Below are 20,100 nucleotides of genomic sequence, written 5' to 3' on the forward strand. Positions count from 1 at the left end.
AGGAATCAAAGCAGTTGAATGGACACGTGTGAGGTATAATATTTCAGCCTATATGCTATTCCAGGCTGGTCAATACCAAATATTGTCTGCTGACGTAGGATATCAAATCTTCACTATCTAATTCACTATCAACATTTGGAGATGCATTTTTAGACACTCTCTCTCTCTCTCTCTCTCTCTCTCTCTCACACACACACACACACACACACACACACCTCTTTGAATTGTGAGTTTTCTTCTTCCAAATCAACAATTCTGTTTGCTAAACTACATTGGCAAGTGTATAAGTTTAGCAATCCCAGTTAGAGGAATAATAAAAAAGTGTACAAGAAAGAAATCCCTCCTAATGAGGTCTCTGGAGGATATTATTATTTGCTGCTGCTTCAAAACAAATTCATTGCTGGGGGGGGGGCACTGAAAACATAAGACACACATAAAATAACTCAGTTCCAAGATGACCTTCCTCATAATACTGATAACTGGTATTTATCATGTCCTCATAAAATCTGCACTGATTATCTTGCTGTCACTTACAATTTGAATATATCTTCTTTAGTGCCTTGAGTTTAAAGTTTTAGACTCAGTTAAAGAAATGTTGGTGTGTCTTGTTTTTTGTTTGTGATCTAAGGCAAACATCTTGCAGTTGAAGGTCTATAGGCTGTATGAATAGAATTATCCTGGTTGATCTTGGCCATTTCTTCATATCATTTATTTCATGTTCAGTAAGTTCATTTTACCTACTATGCCTATGCTGTAGTTTACTTGGAATGTTACCAGGATCTGACACTGCGGAGAGTTTGTCGTGCTGCAAATAAACCCTGACAGCAGGGAAGGCACAGAGAAATAATATATGCTTAATTTGAACATAATTTGACTTAGTTACAGGTTTAGTCACATCAGGGCAAAAGAACTTTTAGAAAACAGAGCAATTAGGGAGTGTGATTTTATATTTATCTTTTTTCATTTTAAAGCAGATTTCTTACACCACTGTTTCTGAAGATCAGTTTGGAAGTTTGTGGGTAGTGTCTGGAGATGGAAGGTTCTATCAATTACAGTTTCATTTTATTTCATTTCTCCCTCTCACTTTTTAGAATCTTAAATTCAGTTCTCCGCATTATGCAGCAATACAATTTTGAAAACTCAGGAAATTCATCAGCATTTTAGTGCAATTTTTCTTAATAAATACCTTTTTTATACACTAATGTATGCCTTTTTTGCAAGTAATTTCCCCTAATAAAAAGCATTTTGTATGTTCTTCCCCACTAACATCTTCACATTTTATACACTTCCCCAATAAAATGCATTTTATTAATATTGTTTGGTTGGATAACTGCATTGCAAAATTTAGATAAGTGTGAATTTGGATTGTTCTGATTGAAGATTGGAGATTTAAGCAAATTAAGTTCTGCTTTCTCCTAAAGTTATGTTTATTCATCTGGATGGGCGTGGAGACCATACCATTTTCCCTTGCTTGCTATTGCTCCACCAGGGCTAGAAAAATATTAAGCAAACTTATTATTCTGATATGAGCTATAATAATCAAGCAGACATTGATGTGTCTATCTTGGTGGAAACCAGGAAGGTTAACTTGTGGTTGTACATTTGCGAGTGAAGGACCTTGCACAAATTTTGACATTCATTTAATTTCCCCAGACTGAACAAAATCAAAATCTAAATGTCTCTTTCTCTTTATACATCATTCAAATCCTGCCTCAAAAATGAATTCACTGGGTTGTCACAGGGAACCTTCATCCTACTTGCAATACTCACTTTAAAGGGTTGTTGTATGGATTAGTGAGAATGTATGGAATGTAATTCCATGGATTTGTACTAGGAGCAGCTGGTATGGTGTCCTCTTCCCCCTCCTCCTTGTATAACATGCCTTTTGATTTAACATAGGGTACTTGAGCCTGTTCTGAAATTAAACTAGAAATCTAAGCAGGCTGATGATATAGCTAGTTTGTTAAGTATAATCGTATAATTGACACCAAAAGGAGGAATGCATTTGTGCATTACTGCAGGCTTTAACGATTTTCCAAGGGGCTATATTAAGCTCTCCAAACTTCTAGATCAGTTGATAACTAACTATTGTTATTCTCTGCTAGCTAGCATGTGAGTGTTTAACCTTAGATCAGGTAACAAAGATAACAGGTTGCAAATCTCCGTTTTGAAAGGGAGTTCCCAGCGAGTGTGGAAGTAACATTGATAATGAAGCTCACTCCAGAAGCACATAACCTCAGGTTGTAATGAAGGCTGCAATGGGGGAGAGATAGAGCTTTGACCTCAGTCCTGTTTAAAGTTATTTTTAAAATAATGAACCTGAACATCACAGAACTGTTTAGATGTATAATTTACTGTTGTTGTTTTTTGCTCTGTTTTGAAGAAAGTTATGCAGGTAAAGCTTTGAATCAAACTTTTGGGCCTGGGCAATCTTTAATTCCAGAAGGAGTCAGTTTTTATGCATTCAGTCCCTTCAAGCTGCACACTGCAAAGGTTTGCTGTCTTGTTGATCTTTCCCCCCATGCTCTTAGCAGGTATAGAAAGGAGTCAGGCAGATGAGTCTTCTTCAAGAAATGCCTCAAACAAATCAAACTGTCCTCACTGAGTTTATTCTCCAAGGATTTCCAGGTTCCGCAGAGCTGCAGAAGTATCTATTTGTTCCTGTTCTGCTTATGTACATCCTCACTGTCACAGGAAACATCCTGATTGTTTTCATCATCATCTATGATCACCATCTCCACAACCCCATGTACTTCTTCCTAGGGAACTTCTCTTTCCTGGAGATCTTTTATGTCACCACGCTGTCGCCCAAGATGCTGGCCAATTTCTTGGCAGAGCGGAGGGCCATCTGCTTCTACTGTTGCATCATCCAAGCCTTTTTCCATTTCCTTCTTGGAGCTACTGAATTCTGCCTGCTTGCCTCAATGTCCTTTGACCGCTACATAGCCATCTGCAACCCACTGCATTACAGCATCATCATGAACAGCAAGCTTTGCCTGCAGTTAGCCTTGGGGTCTTGGCTGGGAGGTTTCTTCACTGTCATAGTGCAGACCATCTTGATCTGCCAACTCCCATTTTGTGGCCCCAACCTGATCAACCATTTCTATTGTGATGTGACCCCATTGCTGAGCTTGGCTTGCTCTGATACCCACCTGCTCGAGCAGATAGTGTTAGTGGGGTCGGCCCTTCTCCTGTTCAGCTCCTTCTTACTCACTGCCATCTCCTACATCTTCATCATCTCCACCATATTGCGCATCCCTTCTTCGTCGGGGCGACAGAAGGCTTTCTCAACCTGTGCCGCCCACCTGACGGTGGTGTCCATACAATATGGAACAGTGATGTTCATGTATGTGAAGCCCAAAGCAAACTCCTCTCTGGAGGTAAACAAAGTGGTATCTGTGCTGAATACAGTTATAACCCCGCTCCTCAACCCTTTCATCTACACCCTGAGGAACAAAGATGTCAAAGAAGCTTTGAGGAAGGCAGTGAATATTAAAAAAAAAACTCCACTGAACTGATACGGAGTGACTTGATTTGATTGCCATTTATTGCCAAAGAGGATTAAAAATATATAAAGTTGGGAAACTGCTTGCCTCTATCTGTGTCAAAAAATAAAAATAAAAATTCACAATCGTAAGCAACACTTTCAGAAGGTCTAGGCATCTTTTGGTCTCAGAGGATGGTGGTCACCTTTGAAGGTGACTCGGAATTTACAACTAATCCAAAATGCAGCAGCTAGACTGGTGACTGGGAGTGGCCACTGAGACCACATAACACCAGGCCTGAAAGACCTATATTGGCTCCCAGTACATTTCCAAGAACAATTCAAAATGTTGGTGCTGACCTTTGAAGCCCTAAGCGCTGCTAATGTTCCTTTTGAAGAGCTGGGTCCTTGCAGAGTCCAGCTGGGTCCAGCAGGTGCTTGCAGAGGTGGAGGCAGCCAGGTACATTTGCCCCAGGTCTTGGAGGACTAAGCTGGCTAGGAGTGGGGGACAAGGGACTAGCTGCTTTTTTTGTTTGAGTTTATAATATTATTATAACAAGATTCCCGTGTCAGGTCTCAGACAAGCCAATGGTCATAGATAATGATAGAAATATATATATATATATATTTTAAAAAATGTCCAACTAAGTTTGTTTTTGGTATGAGCTTTTGTGTGTATGAACACTTCTTCAGATAGATAATGATGTCTGTAGTCTACCACATCTGGAGGGAACTGGAAGGCCAAGCCTTTCTTGGAAACAGGCACTGCAGGTAAACTCAACACAAACTAATTATTTAAATACAGTAGACAGGGTGTCCTATTTACTCTTCAGTCTCAAGGCCCACATTGCCTTTCTACTCTCATTCATCTCTACAGAAAGTTCCCTCTTCAAGTAATTCCTCCACACCCAGGAACTAACTGTATACACAGGTACAATGTGTTGACTACTCTTTGCCTAAAAGATGGCCATTTATTCACATTTCTATACTTCTACTCTGACAAGGCACCTGAAGGCACTAAACTATTAGAATCATAGAATTGTAGAATTGGAAGAGACCCTGAGGATCATCTGGCCCAAACCCCTGCAATGCAGGAATATGCAGCTGTCCCATACAGGGATTGAACCTGCAACCTTGGTGTTATCAACACCACACTCTAACCAACTGACTGGTTACAACCACTTGTATTTTGCTTTGTTTTTAAGGAAAGCATTGAAGACATTCATTCCTAAAGGATGATTCCAACAATGGTGATTTGCCATGAGACTTAAACAGATCTTCCGTGTTCATAGGCATTATCATTCTCTGGGCAACAAGAGAGGGGTTTTTTAATGCTGGTGGGGGCAAAGCACAAGGGAGAGCCGTTGTGTTCCTGCCTTGCACGTATGATCAAGGCAGGAAGCATCTGGTTAGCAGTTTTTGGAAGCGGGATGCCCCCCTTTTCTGCTGCTCTGATCTAGAGATGCCTTTTGTGGTCTTCCAGCTTTTACTCATCTCACATCTAGTCCAGTACTCTGTTCTCACAGATGCCTATGGGAAGCCTGCAAGCTAGACAGGAGTGCAGCAGTACTCTGCCCACCTGTGTTTCCCAAGAACTGATATTCACAGGCCTACTGCCTCTGGCAGTGGAGGCAAAACTCAGCCACCATGGCTAGTAGCTGCTGATAGCCTTTTCCTCCAATAATTTGTGTAAGCCCCTTATGAAGCCATCCACTGTTTCCTGTGCAAGCAAGTTCCATATTTTAATAATGTGTTATGCATTCTCTGCATCTCTTTGGGGGACGCAGGTGGCGCTGTGGGTTAAAGCCTCAGCGCCTAGGACTTGCCGATCGAAAGGTCGGCGGTTCGAATCCCTGCGGCGGGGTGCGCTCCTGCTGCTCGGTCCCAGCGCCTGCCAACCTAGCAGTTCGAAAGCACCTCCGGGTGCAAGTAGATCCGTGTGCGGCTCTGGCTCGCCAGAGCAGCGATGTCACGCTGGCCACATGACCCGGAAGTGTCTTCGGACAGCGCTGGCCCCTGGCCTCTTGAGTGAGATGGGCGCACAACCCCGGGGTCTGTCAAGACTGGCCCGTACGGGCAGGGGTACCTTTACCTTTACCTTATGCATTCTCTGAGTATATGATGCTAGCAGTCCACCAGCAGCAGCTCCATAGCATTCAAACCCTCCGTCTTTGTCCAGGCACTTGCCAAGGAAAACACATCTTCAGTTCCCCAAAGTGCTTCTCTGCCTCTCTCAGGTGGTTTAATTTCCCTAGCGGGAATGGTTAGGACTGAAGTACTCTTTCCCATATATTTAAACTGCTCTTGTAAACCTGCACCAAAGAACTTCATTGTGCTCTACAGGAAGCAGAATGCAAAAAGATATTTGCCTGAAGTATTTGTTCTTTTTCTCCTCATTTCTGTGCTCATCTGCGCATATACAGGCATCAGAGCAAGAGGCAGACAGTGTTATAGTTTGATAGCATCTTTAGCTGCTATTGAGTAACATGCTCTATATTGCATATATTGTTTTTCTCATTATTATAAGTGCTTTGAAAATAGTGGATACTATAGAATATGTGACAATGTTTTCCAGGAAACAAACAGAAAATGTTTACTCTGAGGACCAGTCGGGATGTGTGAAATTATGAGTACCCTCTTTCTTTTTCAATGGTATGATAATGTGTGGTTTATTTTTCTACATCAATCAAGTGCCATTTGTTATTGAACCAACAAGGTGGTTGTGGCACAATGGGGTGGGTGGTGAACCAGTGACCCATATTTTCATTGATTGTACAAAGTTATTGGTCAATTGCAAAAGCTTTACTCAATTGATAGTCCTACCATGCCACTTGAGGAACTGAGTGGCAATGTTCGAAAATCTTACAGCAGAAAACAAAAGGAATTAAGTATATGCTTTAGTTCATCTCTGTCTATTGCTGTGACTTTTATGTGTGAATGTTTTGAGGTTCTAAACAGCACCGTGTCTTCAGAGCCACAATCTCACACCTTTTATTATTATTATTATTATTATTATTATTATTATTATTATTATTAAAGTATACACTTACTCCAGATCATTAAATGATTATTTTTTTTACAGAGCCATATAGGGTTTTCTGTCCAAATTGCAAAACTAAATCTGAAATGCAATTTGCAATCTGGATTTGACATTTTTTTATTTTCAGTCCAAATCTGACATTTTAAATTTTAATTTCTAAATCCCTAAAGTTCACTTTAAAGTGAAATCACATAGTTCAATTATCTACATGTGTGGAGGTGTAAAGAACGTATTGAGAATTAAGAGTTTTGTTCTCCTTAGAAGGAAGGCTAAAGTGGTATAGAGAGACAGGGCTTATGATCATAGATTTATAGAATTGTAGTATTGGAAGGAACCTGAAGGGTTATTAGTGCAACACTCAGCAATGCAGGAATCCTGACTCTTTTCCAGAGAATGTAATTATTTCTTTGTGCTGTATATATGGATAGTTACAGAGGACAATTTTTCTTTGGAGACTAATAGCATGGGTGGATATTGCCATTGCATCTGCTTATGAGCATTTCTATTGGCCTTTAAGATCTGTGAATTGGGTATGTGCCAATAGATAGAATCTAGGGATAGGGAAGCAACCCAATTCAGTTCATGTTAAAATGCAAGCTTACTACACTTTCTGAAACAGTACATGACCCAAAACACAGCCGTCCTTCATTATCTGTGTTTCTCCCAATTTAGCAATGTCATTCTCCAGTCAAGTAAAACATACAATAATGCATATAGTGGGGAGAAGTGAGCATGAAAATTTATATCTTTAAAAAGCATGCAAAATTGGTTTTGAAATGTGAAGAGGCTAGATAAATGAGAAACAGAGAGAACCAGAAATTGACAGATTCACTCATCCCTAATAGAATCACCTTCTAGATAGAGCATCTCTCTGACCCGGTTTTGCAACTCTTTCCTATGTTTTAATGCAGGTGATGATGGAAAACCAAACAGTTGTGGTCGAATTTATTTTACTGGGCTTCCCCAGCATCCAAAAGGTGCGAATTCTAGTGTTTGTGGGTGTCTTGGTGATCTACACCTTGACTGTCACTGGGAATATTGTCATAGTGGCCACTGTAGTCCATGACACCACTCTACATAAGCCAATGTACTTCTTCCTTGGAAACCTTTCATTCTTAGGAATCATCTATGTGACCGCGACCATACCCAAACTGCTGGCCAACTTACTTTCAATCAAGAAATCAATCAGCCTAGCTGGTTGCAAAGCTCAAGCATTCTCCCATTTTTTCCTGGGGGCCACCGAATTCTTCCTTCTCACCGCCATGGCGTATGATCGCTACATGGCTATTTGCCACCCTCTCCACTACCATGCCATCATGAGCAGTAAGGTTTGTGTTCAGCTGGCTTGTGGCTCTTGGCTTGGTGGCTTGATGACGGTCTTGGTGCAGACGATTCTAGTGTTCCGCCTGCCTTTCTGTGGCCCCAATATCATCAATCACTTCTACTGCGACGTTGGACCATTGCTGAAGCTGGCTTGCACCGACACTCGCCCCATAGAGTGGATCGTCTTCATCGTGGCCACCATTGTGGTCTTCTGCAATTCCCTGATGACGGTGGTTTCGTACATCTTCATCATCTCCACCGTGATGAGAATCCCGTCAGCCTCTGGGAGGCAGAAAGCTTTCTCCACTTGCATTGCTCACTTGATGGTTGTCATCATGCTGTATGGGGCAATCATCTTTATCTACGTCAGGCCAAGCGGACATGCCTCTTTGGGTTGGAACAAGCTGGTATCCCTCCTAAACACCCTAGTCACTCCACTGCTGAACCCTTTCATATATACACTCAGGAACAAGGAAGTGAAAGATGCCCTGAAAAAGGGATTCACCAGGAATAAAGTATTTGAGGACAACAAATGGTAAATGAAAGGAGGATTATGCACAATGTGGATGGTATTGGGTCTAGTGGAACTTTTCACTGGGAAATGTACAGAACTAAGAAATTGCATCTGATCAACCCAGATACTTGTGCTATTTTCCCCAGGTATGGAGGTGTCAGTTTATAATGGACAAGAAATGGATAATGAACAGTAGGCACCTGAGGTTTAGGGAATATACTATTACTGGGGGGGGGGGACACATGTGCTATGCCTGAGAAATGGGACATTAGATCTTAGCACCTTCATATACACACCCACTGTGACTATGAACTCAGGTGGCATTGGGCAACTCACTCATAGCTCAGCATGGTCCCTTTTCATGAAATGGGGACTTACTTTATAGAGATGTTTTGAAACTGGGTGAGAAATTAAAGATGTTGGGAGCTGACAAAATGTGGGCAGAATAAATTTGTGGCAGAAGCATAAGGAATAGTTTGAATTTTCATGTACAGTTGGATTTATTTATTTTTTTAAAAAAGAAATCATCAAATTGTGTTGGATTGTCAAATTATTGTTGCATTCTTTGGAAGATGAATGGAAAGAATGGCCTACAAAGATCACATAAAGCATTTTTTACTTCTTTATTGATAGATTATGTCACACACAAAGCATATACGACTGTGGGCAAATTCAACTTTGGCTTTCTTATTGTGAATGATTATTTACTTTTGTGCTATGGTTGTTTTCATGCATTTTTTACAACTTTTTTTTTTTAAAGTGAAATAAATAAAATAGAACATATTAGGTTGAATTCTTTCCCATAAAATGACATGAATAAGAGAAGATCTGTGTGACAGGAGATGCCTGGAAGTTGTCACCTCCTAAATCTTATCTAGAAGGAGAGGTATAAATGTTTCCAGAGAGGGATTGCTCTTTATCAAGGGAAAGACAACTGGAATGATCACCAAAACCAGATGTAACAGTAAGGACTAGAACTTTAAGGAATTGTGCTTGAGCTAGATTCTCTCTCCTAACTCCCCTTTCCTGTTTCCTTATGTGTCGTGTCTTTTTAGTTTGTGAACCTAATGGAGGAACCATCTTAGAACTTACTCTGTAACCTGCTCTGAAAACATTTTTTTAAAACTAAAGGGTAGGGTGTAAATGCTATAAATGAATAAAATAAAAAATGCAAATCTTTTATAGAATGTTGCAGTTTTCCCCTGCACTAAGGGTGTGTTTGTGTGAATGTGACAGTTGTAACATAGCCATAGGATGGCCCTGGCAAAGCTTCAGTGTTGGATAGGATGACTTGTGTAGTCTAATGTGGTCAGGGGATATTTGGGCAGGTTTGCCACAAGTCAATTCCAAAGTATTAAATGATGCTTCTCTAATTCATGATGTGTATATTGCAGCAAGAAAACTAGAAAACTAGAAAATGTGTGCATTTGTGTATTTCCTGATTAGTAATAAAGATCTACAAGATCAGATCAGAATTCACCAGGTGATTCCTAAAAGCTAATAGCAATGAGGATGTCAGACAATTATATCAGAGGTGTTTGATGGTGCCTGCCTTAACTTATGAAATACTTCACACTATGGGAACATCTGAATGTGTTTTTAGTCCTCATCCTGTAAACAGAGCATATAGGCAAAGATCAGCAAAAATTGGAAGCTAATGAGATTGCAAAGAAAGTCCTCTAATCCTCTAAAGTATTTTAGCTGCTTTGGGGTTTTTTTTCTTTTATGAAATAAATAAGGTAAAAAAATAAATCATCAAAAGAGTTAATTGTGTCTGGAGTACTTTGGATGAGTTTGTTTTCTTCTTCAAAAGAGTTGATCCTTCACAGATAACATGCCCTTGTTGATTAATTTCTGCATTAATTTTCTGCTTTGTGGAAGAGAGAAAGTCTTCACTATATTTCCATCTTGGAGACATGCTATTGAAAAAGCTCTGAGAGCTAGAAACCTTCCACAAATTGGGCCCTTGATGATTATGAAAGCTCTTAAGGTTTTTAAATCTCTTGGGTTTGAGAAAAATCTGAAATTGCCCAAAGATGCACTGGATAGTTCCAAAACCACAGAGAATGGATGTTTGTGTCTGAATGGACAATCTGAAGAGAGAGAAGTGACTTAGACAAGAAAGCCACTCTTAAACTCAATATTTGGTAATTACTGACTAACTGGAGATAACTTATCCATACTTCAATAAAAAATAAAAAATCAAGATCCTTAGTTACTTTTAGAGTGGAGATTATTTCCAATGAAAGCTCTTCTCCCCTCAAAGTTACCTGGATGTTTTGCTTCAGATTTAATTGGTAGAGCCAACTACATCTAAGGCAACCTGGTATTACTTAATTATTTTATTTCTTAAAATTTATTTACCATTTGATTGTAAAACCAAAACCAAAAAATACCTCATATCTATTGTTTATGCCTCTGCTGTTCCAGCCTATTAGTATGTCTTTATTTATCAATGCATTGATAACCTGACTTTTAACCATAATTTCTGAGGGGCTTCACAACCCTTTTTAAAAAAGCAGAAAAAAGCGATACAATATATAAATTAAATTCAAGTTAAATTAAGGAAGCATTTGAAAATCCAGTTTTGAGCAGCATGTAAAATACAATTAATAGGACACCTAGTTCCCATTAAATATTGGGGTGTGTGAGAGAAGTGTCTCTTGCACTCACACGAGAGGGTCCAAAACAAATGCGAAAGAAAAGGGGCTTTCACTCCATTTAGAAATAGCAGCATTTAAAATATCTAACAAAGTGGAAGGTGTTCATCTCTCTGCTTTCCTGTTTTCTCCATCCTTTTTCCATTTGTGAATCTATGGGACTCTAAGAAGCTTCTCTCAATCTTTTGTTAGCACCACTCATTTACTAGCAGTCATCACGACTTACTAGGATTGAAGCTGATCACATCAATCAACAAGCCAAGGAGAGCCACGTCAGCTTAGTAGGATGTCAGTCTTCCTGAACATCAGCAAGGTGAGTTGTTTTCTAAATAGTATTCACTAAAAACTACCTGCTAACCAAAAGGTTGGTGGTTTGAACCCACCCAGGAATGGCTGTGAACAGGATTCCTGTATTATAGGGGCTTGGACTAGATGACCACCAGAGTCCTTTCCGTTTTCTGTTTCTATGATTCTATGAAAAGGCTAAAAAGCCTTAGAAGACTAACAAAAAAAAATTGTGCATGAGCATTTCTGGGAGCAACTACCTTTATCAGCTGTGTTCATCAAAGGAAGGTCTTAAAATATATTGGGTCTTAAACTATATTTGCTAGAATAACATGTGGTTCTGATGATGCAGCAAGAGCACAGCTTCAGTTTGTTGTTGTTTAAAAAGTATGTTCCATTGCAGAGGGCAAAGAATGGATCCAGAGACTAACAACCATTCGTCAGTGAAGGAATTTGTTTTCCTGTCTTTCCCAGCCCACCGTGAGGTTCAGATCTTCTCCTTTGCGGTCCTGCTTTTCACATACCTGCTCACCCTCATGGGAAACGTGGTCATCCTCTCCATTATATGGACTGACCTGAGACTCCATACTCCTATGTACTTCTTCCTCAGTAATTTGTCTTTTCTGGATATCCTATTCACTACCGTGATTGCCCCCAAAATGCTGTCCAGCCTCCTGGCTGAAAAGAAAACCATTTTGTTCACAGGCTGCATCACTCAGACATATTTTTATTTCTTCCTGGGAACGGTGGAGTTTATCCTCTTAGCAGTCATGTCCTTTGATCGGTACGTGGCCATATGCAATCCATTAAGGTACACCATCATTATGAATGGACATGTGTGCTTCCTTCTGGTTCTGGGCTGTTGGGTAGGGGCTTTCCTCTCAGTTCTTTGCCCTACAGTTATTGTCTCCAGACTTCCATACTGCCGCCCCAACATCAACCACTTCTTTTGCGACATTGCACCTCTGCTGGAAGTAGCCTGCGTGGACACTCACTTCATTGAGCTCCTTAACTTCCTTCTGTCTTCCTTGGTGGTCCTCAGCTCATTGGTGCTCACTGTGGTCTCTTACAGCTATATCATCTCTACCATCCTGAAAATCCCATCTGTCCAAGGGAGGCAAAAGGCCTTCTCCACCTGCGCCTCTCACATCACTGTGGTCACCATCGCTTACGGGAGTTCCATCTTCATGTATGTCCGTCCAAATCAAAGCTACTCTCTGGCATTTGATAAGGTTGCTGCCATCCTCACCACAGTGGTGACTCCTCTTTTGAACCCTTTCATATACAGCCTCAGGAATGAAAAGGTCAAAGAAGTTTTGAGGGAAGCCCTAAGCAGGACATTTTGCTCTAAGGAGGTGGTTTCTTGATTCAGGCTTGTGTGCCATTTCTTCCCACTTAAGGAAGTTAAGGACTGGGAATACTCTTTTGGACTTTAGAGGTCAACACCTTTGGAGCAGCAGTTTAAACACATTTACCTGGGAATATGTACAACTGATCTCAATTGAACTTATTTCACTGGACATGCATAGGACTGTACAGTTTGGGAGTTACAGTATACCATGAGATTTAAGATCAGACAGAACTATAGCTGAATACATACCACACATTTAAAGCACATGACTTCCATTCAATTGTTACACCTCACAGAGCTATAATTCCAAGAACCCTTAACAAACTACAGTTCTCAGGATTTAGAGGGGAGATGCCATGTGCTTTAAATATGCTGTATATGCAGCATCCAGCATTTAGTAAGCTATCTGTTTGACTCACAATCAATATAATGCAAGGTTTTGCATTGTCAGCTCCACATCTCTAGAACACCCCTTTGTTACAGACACATGAAAATTCTCCAGAAGCCCTCAAATTCTTGTTTGGCCTAGCGTTTAACAATTCGGATTAAGCAGGTTAGGGTTAAGAGCTGGTTTCCATCAAATATAGTATGTTATAGAGCTGATTTGCCAGTACAGCTATTCCTAGGAAAAATAGCCAGGATGAGAGAGAGAGAGAGAGAGAGAGAGAGAGAGAGAGAGAGAGAGAGAGAGAGATTTGGTCTCTTCATGTATGTGAGACCCAGTGTTCATCCCTTGTCCTGCGTAAGCTGGATAGTGGCAGTCTTAAACATTGCCCTCATGCCAATGCTGAACATGGAAGTGAAAGAGGCTCCCAGGAGTGTGATATTGAAGAAGACAGAGTTCCTTAAAGAAGTTCTTGAAAAAAATGTGTTTAAAATTGCAAGTGTGATGCTTCCTACCTATTGCTACTAGTAGCACAAGAACGGGGGGGCCTTCTCTGTAGTGGTCCCCCATCTATGGAATACTCTCCCCAGGGAAGTTCACCTGGAACCTTCATTATACACCTTTAGGTGCCAGGCAAATATGTTCCTTTTTTCATCAGCCTTTGGTTGATCTGACTGACAGACGATGCCCTTTTAAAATGTGTTTGTTTGGTTTTTTTGTCGAGGGGTTCTTGGGTTGTTGTTTTCATATTGATTATATATATGGCGGTTTTTATGTTGATTTTGCTCTGTGAACCACCCTGAGACCTTCTGAGTATAGGGCAGTATATAAGTTCAATTAAAAAATAGTACTACTACGAACACCAGCTCCCTTGGCCTGAAAACAAGATGAGCACCCCATCCCATAGTCGCCTTTGACTGAACTTAACTGTCCAGGGGTCCTTTACCTTTTAACTTACTTTGTGCTACTACTAACTTCTCCAGTGAAAGAGAAGGTGAGATGTGGGTTACCTTTTTAGAGGAGGATTCTGAGAAATATTTTTTGGATGATGTATTTGGGGCACATATAATATTAAAGCTGCAATCCCAACCCCATTTACCTGGGAGCAAGCCTCACTACATTCCATGTGAATAACATCTGAGTAGGCATGGTTAGAGCTGCAGTGAATTTTCAAAATGGCAGTGTGTTGTTGTTGTTAATTGTTTATTAAGGTCAGTTTTTTACATCATGCACAAATGCCAAGCAGTTTCCTTTCATTTGTGGAATTATTTGCCCCTTTGTGTACATGTCATTTAGTGAATACCATTTAATTCCTTCAAACTTGTGGCTTTGCTATTGGAATTGTCAGTTACTACTGCAAGCCACTGTGGCTGCTCTTTGTGTACTCTAAGACCCTCTGTATTCAGTATATTAGAGGCTTAAAATACAGCGAGGTCTCTTTCAAGCTGCATTTTCATGTACACATCCAAGATGGAGTGAAGATATCTTCACCCAACATGCATTGCCTGTTTGGTTTCCCTATCTTTGCCACACACACACACACACACACACACACACACACACACTCCCATACTGGAAATCCTATTCACGAAACTGCCTTCTGCACATAGATGCTCACTTATGCATGCACAACAGCTGTTTCAGATGAACAGACCTGACTTAAGTACAATGTGAACAAGAAGTAAGTGATAATGTGTACAAAACTAGGATTGCAAAAATAGGAAATTGATTGATTGATTTTTGCAAATGGGGAAGTTAAATCCCTTATTGAATTCCTCCTATTTAAACAAATGAAATGTTTAGTTTTGCCCAAGTGTGGCCTTATGTTGTCCATATACACTTCTGAGAACAATGGTTTCCTTGGATCATTCTGTGTTTCCAGATCTTAGACAAGAAAAACCACACACACACACACACACACACACACACACCTGATGCAGTCTTGTTCTGATGTTTATATAGCCCACCAATGTAAGTTGTGCACTAGGGTGAATTTCATATGATCGAATATTTAACAGGCCTACAGTCTTGCCGAAAAGAGGGAGGGAAAGGATCAGCTGCAAAAGGCAGTATTCATGATTTGTCTAATGGCCCTTATTAAACCATCAAACACTTGATAGGGATGTTGGAAGATGCATTATAATGAGTCAGACCACAGGTCTATTGAGATCAGTATTGTCTACACTGGCTGCAGCTCTCCAGGGTTTCAGACTGGGGTTATCAGTAGCAGTCAGTGTGGTGGGGCAGAGCCACATTTCTTTTAATTCCCCTAACAGACGCTTTGTGTAAATTGGGTCCTCCCTTAAAGAGGGCACGTGTTGCAGTGAGACCTGGCAACCAAACCCTGTGTTGTGGGTGGGTACGATTGGATAGCCACAGCACCCGATTGGTAGGTCCCTTGATGCAGGGTTTGATGAGGCCAATGGGATGCAGCCAAAAACGGATCAAGGGACCTATATATATATACCTATGCACATGACCCAGAGCTTCCTCTTTCGGTGCGTGCATCAGAACACCCGCCCACCTCTCCCTATTTTCTAGGGCTGTGCACGTAATCATCTGTCGTCTGTCATTGTGACAGGGGCACGGCAGGAATTTCCCCACTTGGCTGATTGGCTGGTGCCATTTGGGTTTTGCCAGCCGTGTAGCAAATCGTCACAACTTGTAAGGTTGCGGATAGGCTCTGGTTCAGCTGATAGGGATGGGGGAATGCTCTTGCCATCCCTATGTGAAGGGTATTTCATTTAAGGAATCCAGGGACTCAGTGGTTTGGTCAACCCTGTGAGGGGGTTGTGCCCATGCCGGACTCCAGGCGGACATCTGGGTGGTGGACATAGCCTGTTCCCGGCTTTCTGCCTATCCGGGTTTTCACCCTAGACTCACCTATGCTGGTGCCCTGGGTCAGCGCTATCTGCAACGGTGCAGAGAGCTAGTCGAACCAGAGCCTATGCAACCACTCACTTGCTGTAATCAATAAAGTGTGGCCTAAATTCTGCCAAAAACCAAACCAAAATTTGAGTCTTGTCTGAATTTATTTAAGGGGGAGGTTTAAAGGTCTGAACACGCAACATCTTGTCTGATGAAAATATGTTGAGATCTCAAAGGCTTCTCACAGCTTGGTGACATTTTGCTTGTGTCTACTAAAGATAATGACCAGCTGTGGACTCTATTCTCCTCCACACACTCTTATGAACCAACATGACCAACTTCACATTTTAGGCATTCTGAATATTATGTCAAACTGTAGATGGTTGTTTATTAAGCCAGCTGAGAGTCCAAATATGGATATTTGCCCATCTGAAGAATACAGAAACGCACACATGCACACACAATCCAGCTTCACCAGGCTTTTGCCTGACATATTTTATCTAGAGAAAACTCTACATAACTCTAGTTTGATCTAGATTCATAAATAGTGAGAATACTCATGAGACAACCCTTCCCTCTTGGACATCATTCTCATGAGAAATCATGCATATCCAACAAAACCATGTGTTATATTATGTTGAGAGACTTGACAAAATAGCCTCTCATGAGAAATGCTTGGCACGTGGACAAATTGGTTGCTTGGAAGATCAAAGAATATAAATGACCTGCTCAAAAGCCGTCCTTTCTAATGAAGATTCTCTATTCCTGTGGAACTGTAGTAAGGATAAGCATTGCGTTATCATAGCAATTTAATCAAGTTGAAGCATTCATGTAGAACACAACTTTGTCATGTGATGGTGAAAATAGGTGCAAGATGGGGTCTAAAAAAGCCAAGAGGCATTGCAGTGGATGTTATTCTTACAGAGTTTCAGCCTGTTGAATGTGTTGAAGACTTTCCTTTATTTTGTATCTCTCAATTGTTTTCATCTCCAGAATCATGAGACATTCTTTCCCACAACTGGAGTAGACATGTAATAAATCTTTTAAAAATAAGTAGAGTAGTGACATTTCTAATATATTGCATATACTGTCCTGGTTATTCATAAAGTGTTATGCACTACTAAAGACTTCCTTTTTTTAAAAAAAAAAATATTCAAAATTATAACAAAACATATTTTCCAAAAACATATCCTTATTTCCCCCCCCCCCATTTTTCCTCCTCCATAAAACCCATAACCCCCACCCCACCCCCCGACTTCCCTCAGTTCCAGTCTTTGGTTTCTCCAATAATGCTATTTTCTGCATGTTACAGAGTTGTATAGATCCTCCAACTGTTTAGCTTATTATTATCAGTAAAAAAAATTGTGAATGTTTATTCAAAACCTGCCAAGGAGTCCAGTTCACTTTGTTGCATCTTCAAATACTTTGTGAAAGGTTCCCATTCATCCTTAAAGTCACAGTTATCCTTATTTTGTAGTTTATGTGTCAGTTTTGCCAGTTCTGCACAATCCATCAATTTTTCTTGCCATGCTTCTTTAATCGGAGTTTCTTCAGTTTTCCATCCTTGTGCTACCAGAACTCTCGCGGCTGTTGTCGCATACATGAAGATGTTTTTCAACTTTTGTTTTTAACATTTGTTAAAAAACCCGAGGCATTTTTGTTGGGGATTGTAGGGAAAGACCTGCCAAGACTTCCAACACCATGAAAAAGGAGCTACCATGAGCTATCGTTGAATAACCAGGAAAAATGATAGAGGATTTCTTAGCTGATGGCGTAAAAGTGATGACAGAACATTAAAACAAAATTCCATAAGGATCTATCTTAATTGATGGTAAGTTTATTTTCCTTCAGTGTTTCTGCCTATTATATTCAGGATGAATTGCTATTTTCTCCATAGTTTACTATTTTTGACTCTTCACGTGGCTTTCCATTTGTCTTCTTTTGCAGCCTAGGCCAGTTTAATTCTGTCAATCTGGAAAAAATCATTATGTGTGTGTGTGAAGTTTTGGACATACTTTGAACCACCTCAGAGGATTATTGGAGTTGTTCTGCTGTGATGACCATATCAAATACCTCAACGGTAGATGAATTTATTCTGCTGGGAATTCCTTTCTTCCATGAGCTACACAGTATCTTCTTTGTAGTAGGTTTATGTATGTACATTATAACTATCCTAGGAAATGGGTTCATCCCCATCATTGTAGTCATTGAACAAAAGCTTCAGACACCGATGTACAAATTCCTGAGCAATCTTGCTTTTCTGGAGATCTGCTACTCCACAACAGTTGTCCCTAAGTTACTACAAACACTAATAAAAGCACAAACCACAATTTGTTTCTATTGCTGCATGACTCAGAACCTGTTCCATTTTATTTTTGGTGGTACAGAGCTTTTAATCCTCACGGTGATGTCCTTTGACCGCTATTTGGCCATATGCAAGCCTCTTCAGTACCCCATGATTATGACCAAGAATGTTTGTATTCAGATGTCCTTGGCTACCTGGTATGGATCATTCATCATTATGTTTCTTCAGTGTGCTATTATGTGGACGTTGCCTTACTGCAAGTCCAATATCATTGACCACTTCTACTGTGATTTTGGCCCATTGTTAAAACTAGCCTGTTCTGACACCAGCGTCAGTCAGTTACTGGGATTTATCAGTTCCATTGTGTTTGTCATCATGACCTTGATCTTCAACACAGTGTCCTACATCTTCATCATTTCCTCTATCCTTCGGATACCTTCAGTCAGGGGTCGCAAGAAGGCATTCTCCACCTGCACATCTCACCTGATTGTTGTTTCTATACTGTATGGAGCCTTGATCTTCATTTATGTCAGGTCTAATGTCCTTGCCCAGTCTCGCCTGAGCAGAGTAGTAGCAGTTTTGAACACTGTCCTCATTCCAATGCTAAATCCTTTCATATATACAATAAGGAATGCAGACGTGAAAGCTGCTGTCAGGAGTGCTATCCATAAAAAGAGTGCGGTCCTCAAAAAATGATAGGAGTATAGCATCTAGATCAAGGGAAGTAATAGTGCCACTGTATTCTGCTCTGGTCAGACCTCACCTGGAGTACTGTGTCCAGTTCTGGGCACCACAGTTCAAGAAGGACACTGACAAACTGGAACGTGTCCAGAGGAGGGCAACCAAAATGGTCAAAGGCCTGGAAACGATGCCTTATGAGGAACGGCTAAGGGAGCTGGGCATGTTTAGCCTGGAGAAGAGGAGGTTAAGGGGTGATATGATAGCCATGTTCAAATATATAAAAGGATGTCACATAGAGGAGGGAGAAAGGTTGTTTTCTGCTGCTCCAGAGAAGCGGACACGGAGCAATGGTTCCAAACTACAAGAAAGAAGATTCCACCTAAACATTAGGAAGAACTTCCTGACAGTAAGAGCTGTTCGACAGTGGAATTTGCTGCCAAGGAGTGTGGTGGAGTCTCCTTCTTTGGAGGTCTTTAAGCAGAGGCTTGACAACCATATGTCAGGAGTGCTCTGATGGTGTTTCCTGCTTGGCAGGGGGTTGGACTCGATGGCCCTTGTGGTCTCTTCCAACTCTATGATTCTATGATTCTATGATTTTTAAAATGTGCTTCAAAAAACTGGCTGGTAAAAGTTGTCTTGTGAGAATCCTGAAGATTGAGACGTTTGTATTTACTGTAACATGGATGATGAGTGCAATGCAAGGGGCAAAGAACATCTTAGCTTAGTGTTAAAGGCACAATGTAGGGTATGTTCAAAAATATATTGCACAATAATGGTAATATTATATTAGAAATTGCTTCAGTATAGATCTTCCACTAATGCCAGCCATATTAGAGTTATTACTATGATTGCCAATGGTTGTGCTATTATGTCGTTGTTATTATTGGGTTGTATCCAAGGCTAGTTCTACTAAGAGGAGACCCATTGAGGTTAATGAACATGACTAACTTAGATTCATTAACTTCAGTGGGTGTACTCTAAGCAGAACTAGCATTCTGTTTGGCTGTACTCCGGGGTCCATTGCTGCTGCTTGAGACTCAGGTAGCCTCAATGGCTCAGAGTGCCTTCCATCAGCTCCGGCTGGTGGCCCAGCCTAACTTCTGTTGTCTGCTCTGGAAGCCTCTAGGTTACATTACTGCTATACATTATATGTACAAGTGCCTCTGAAGACAACTGACTGAGGTAGGCGGAGACCTCCAGGTAT

General features: G+C 40.7%; 1 protein-coding gene across 1 annotated transcript; it reads left to right on the forward strand.

The window, feature by feature from the left end:
• Nucleotides 1-2,573: 2,573 nt before the first annotated feature.
• LOC309328527 (uncharacterized protein) lies at nucleotides 2,574-18,911 on the forward strand (the record flags this gene model as incomplete). The annotated part of the gene is made up of 5 exons (XM_081838523.1): nucleotides 2,574-3,485; nucleotides 7,436-8,382; nucleotides 11,917-12,090; nucleotides 12,220-12,610; nucleotides 17,931-18,911. 5 exons carry the CDS (start codon nucleotides 2,574-2,576, stop codon nucleotides 18,909-18,911), a joined length of 3,405 nt encoding a protein of 1,134 aa, XP_081694649.1.
• Between the last annotated feature and the right edge of the window lie 1,189 nt (nucleotides 18,912-20,100).

This window comes from Podarcis erhardii, assembly GCF_964252035.2.
Source record: "Podarcis erhardii genome assembly, chromosome: 13".
In the NCBI taxonomy this organism is placed as follows: Eukaryota; Metazoa; Chordata; class Lepidosauria; order Squamata; family Lacertidae; genus Podarcis; species Podarcis erhardii.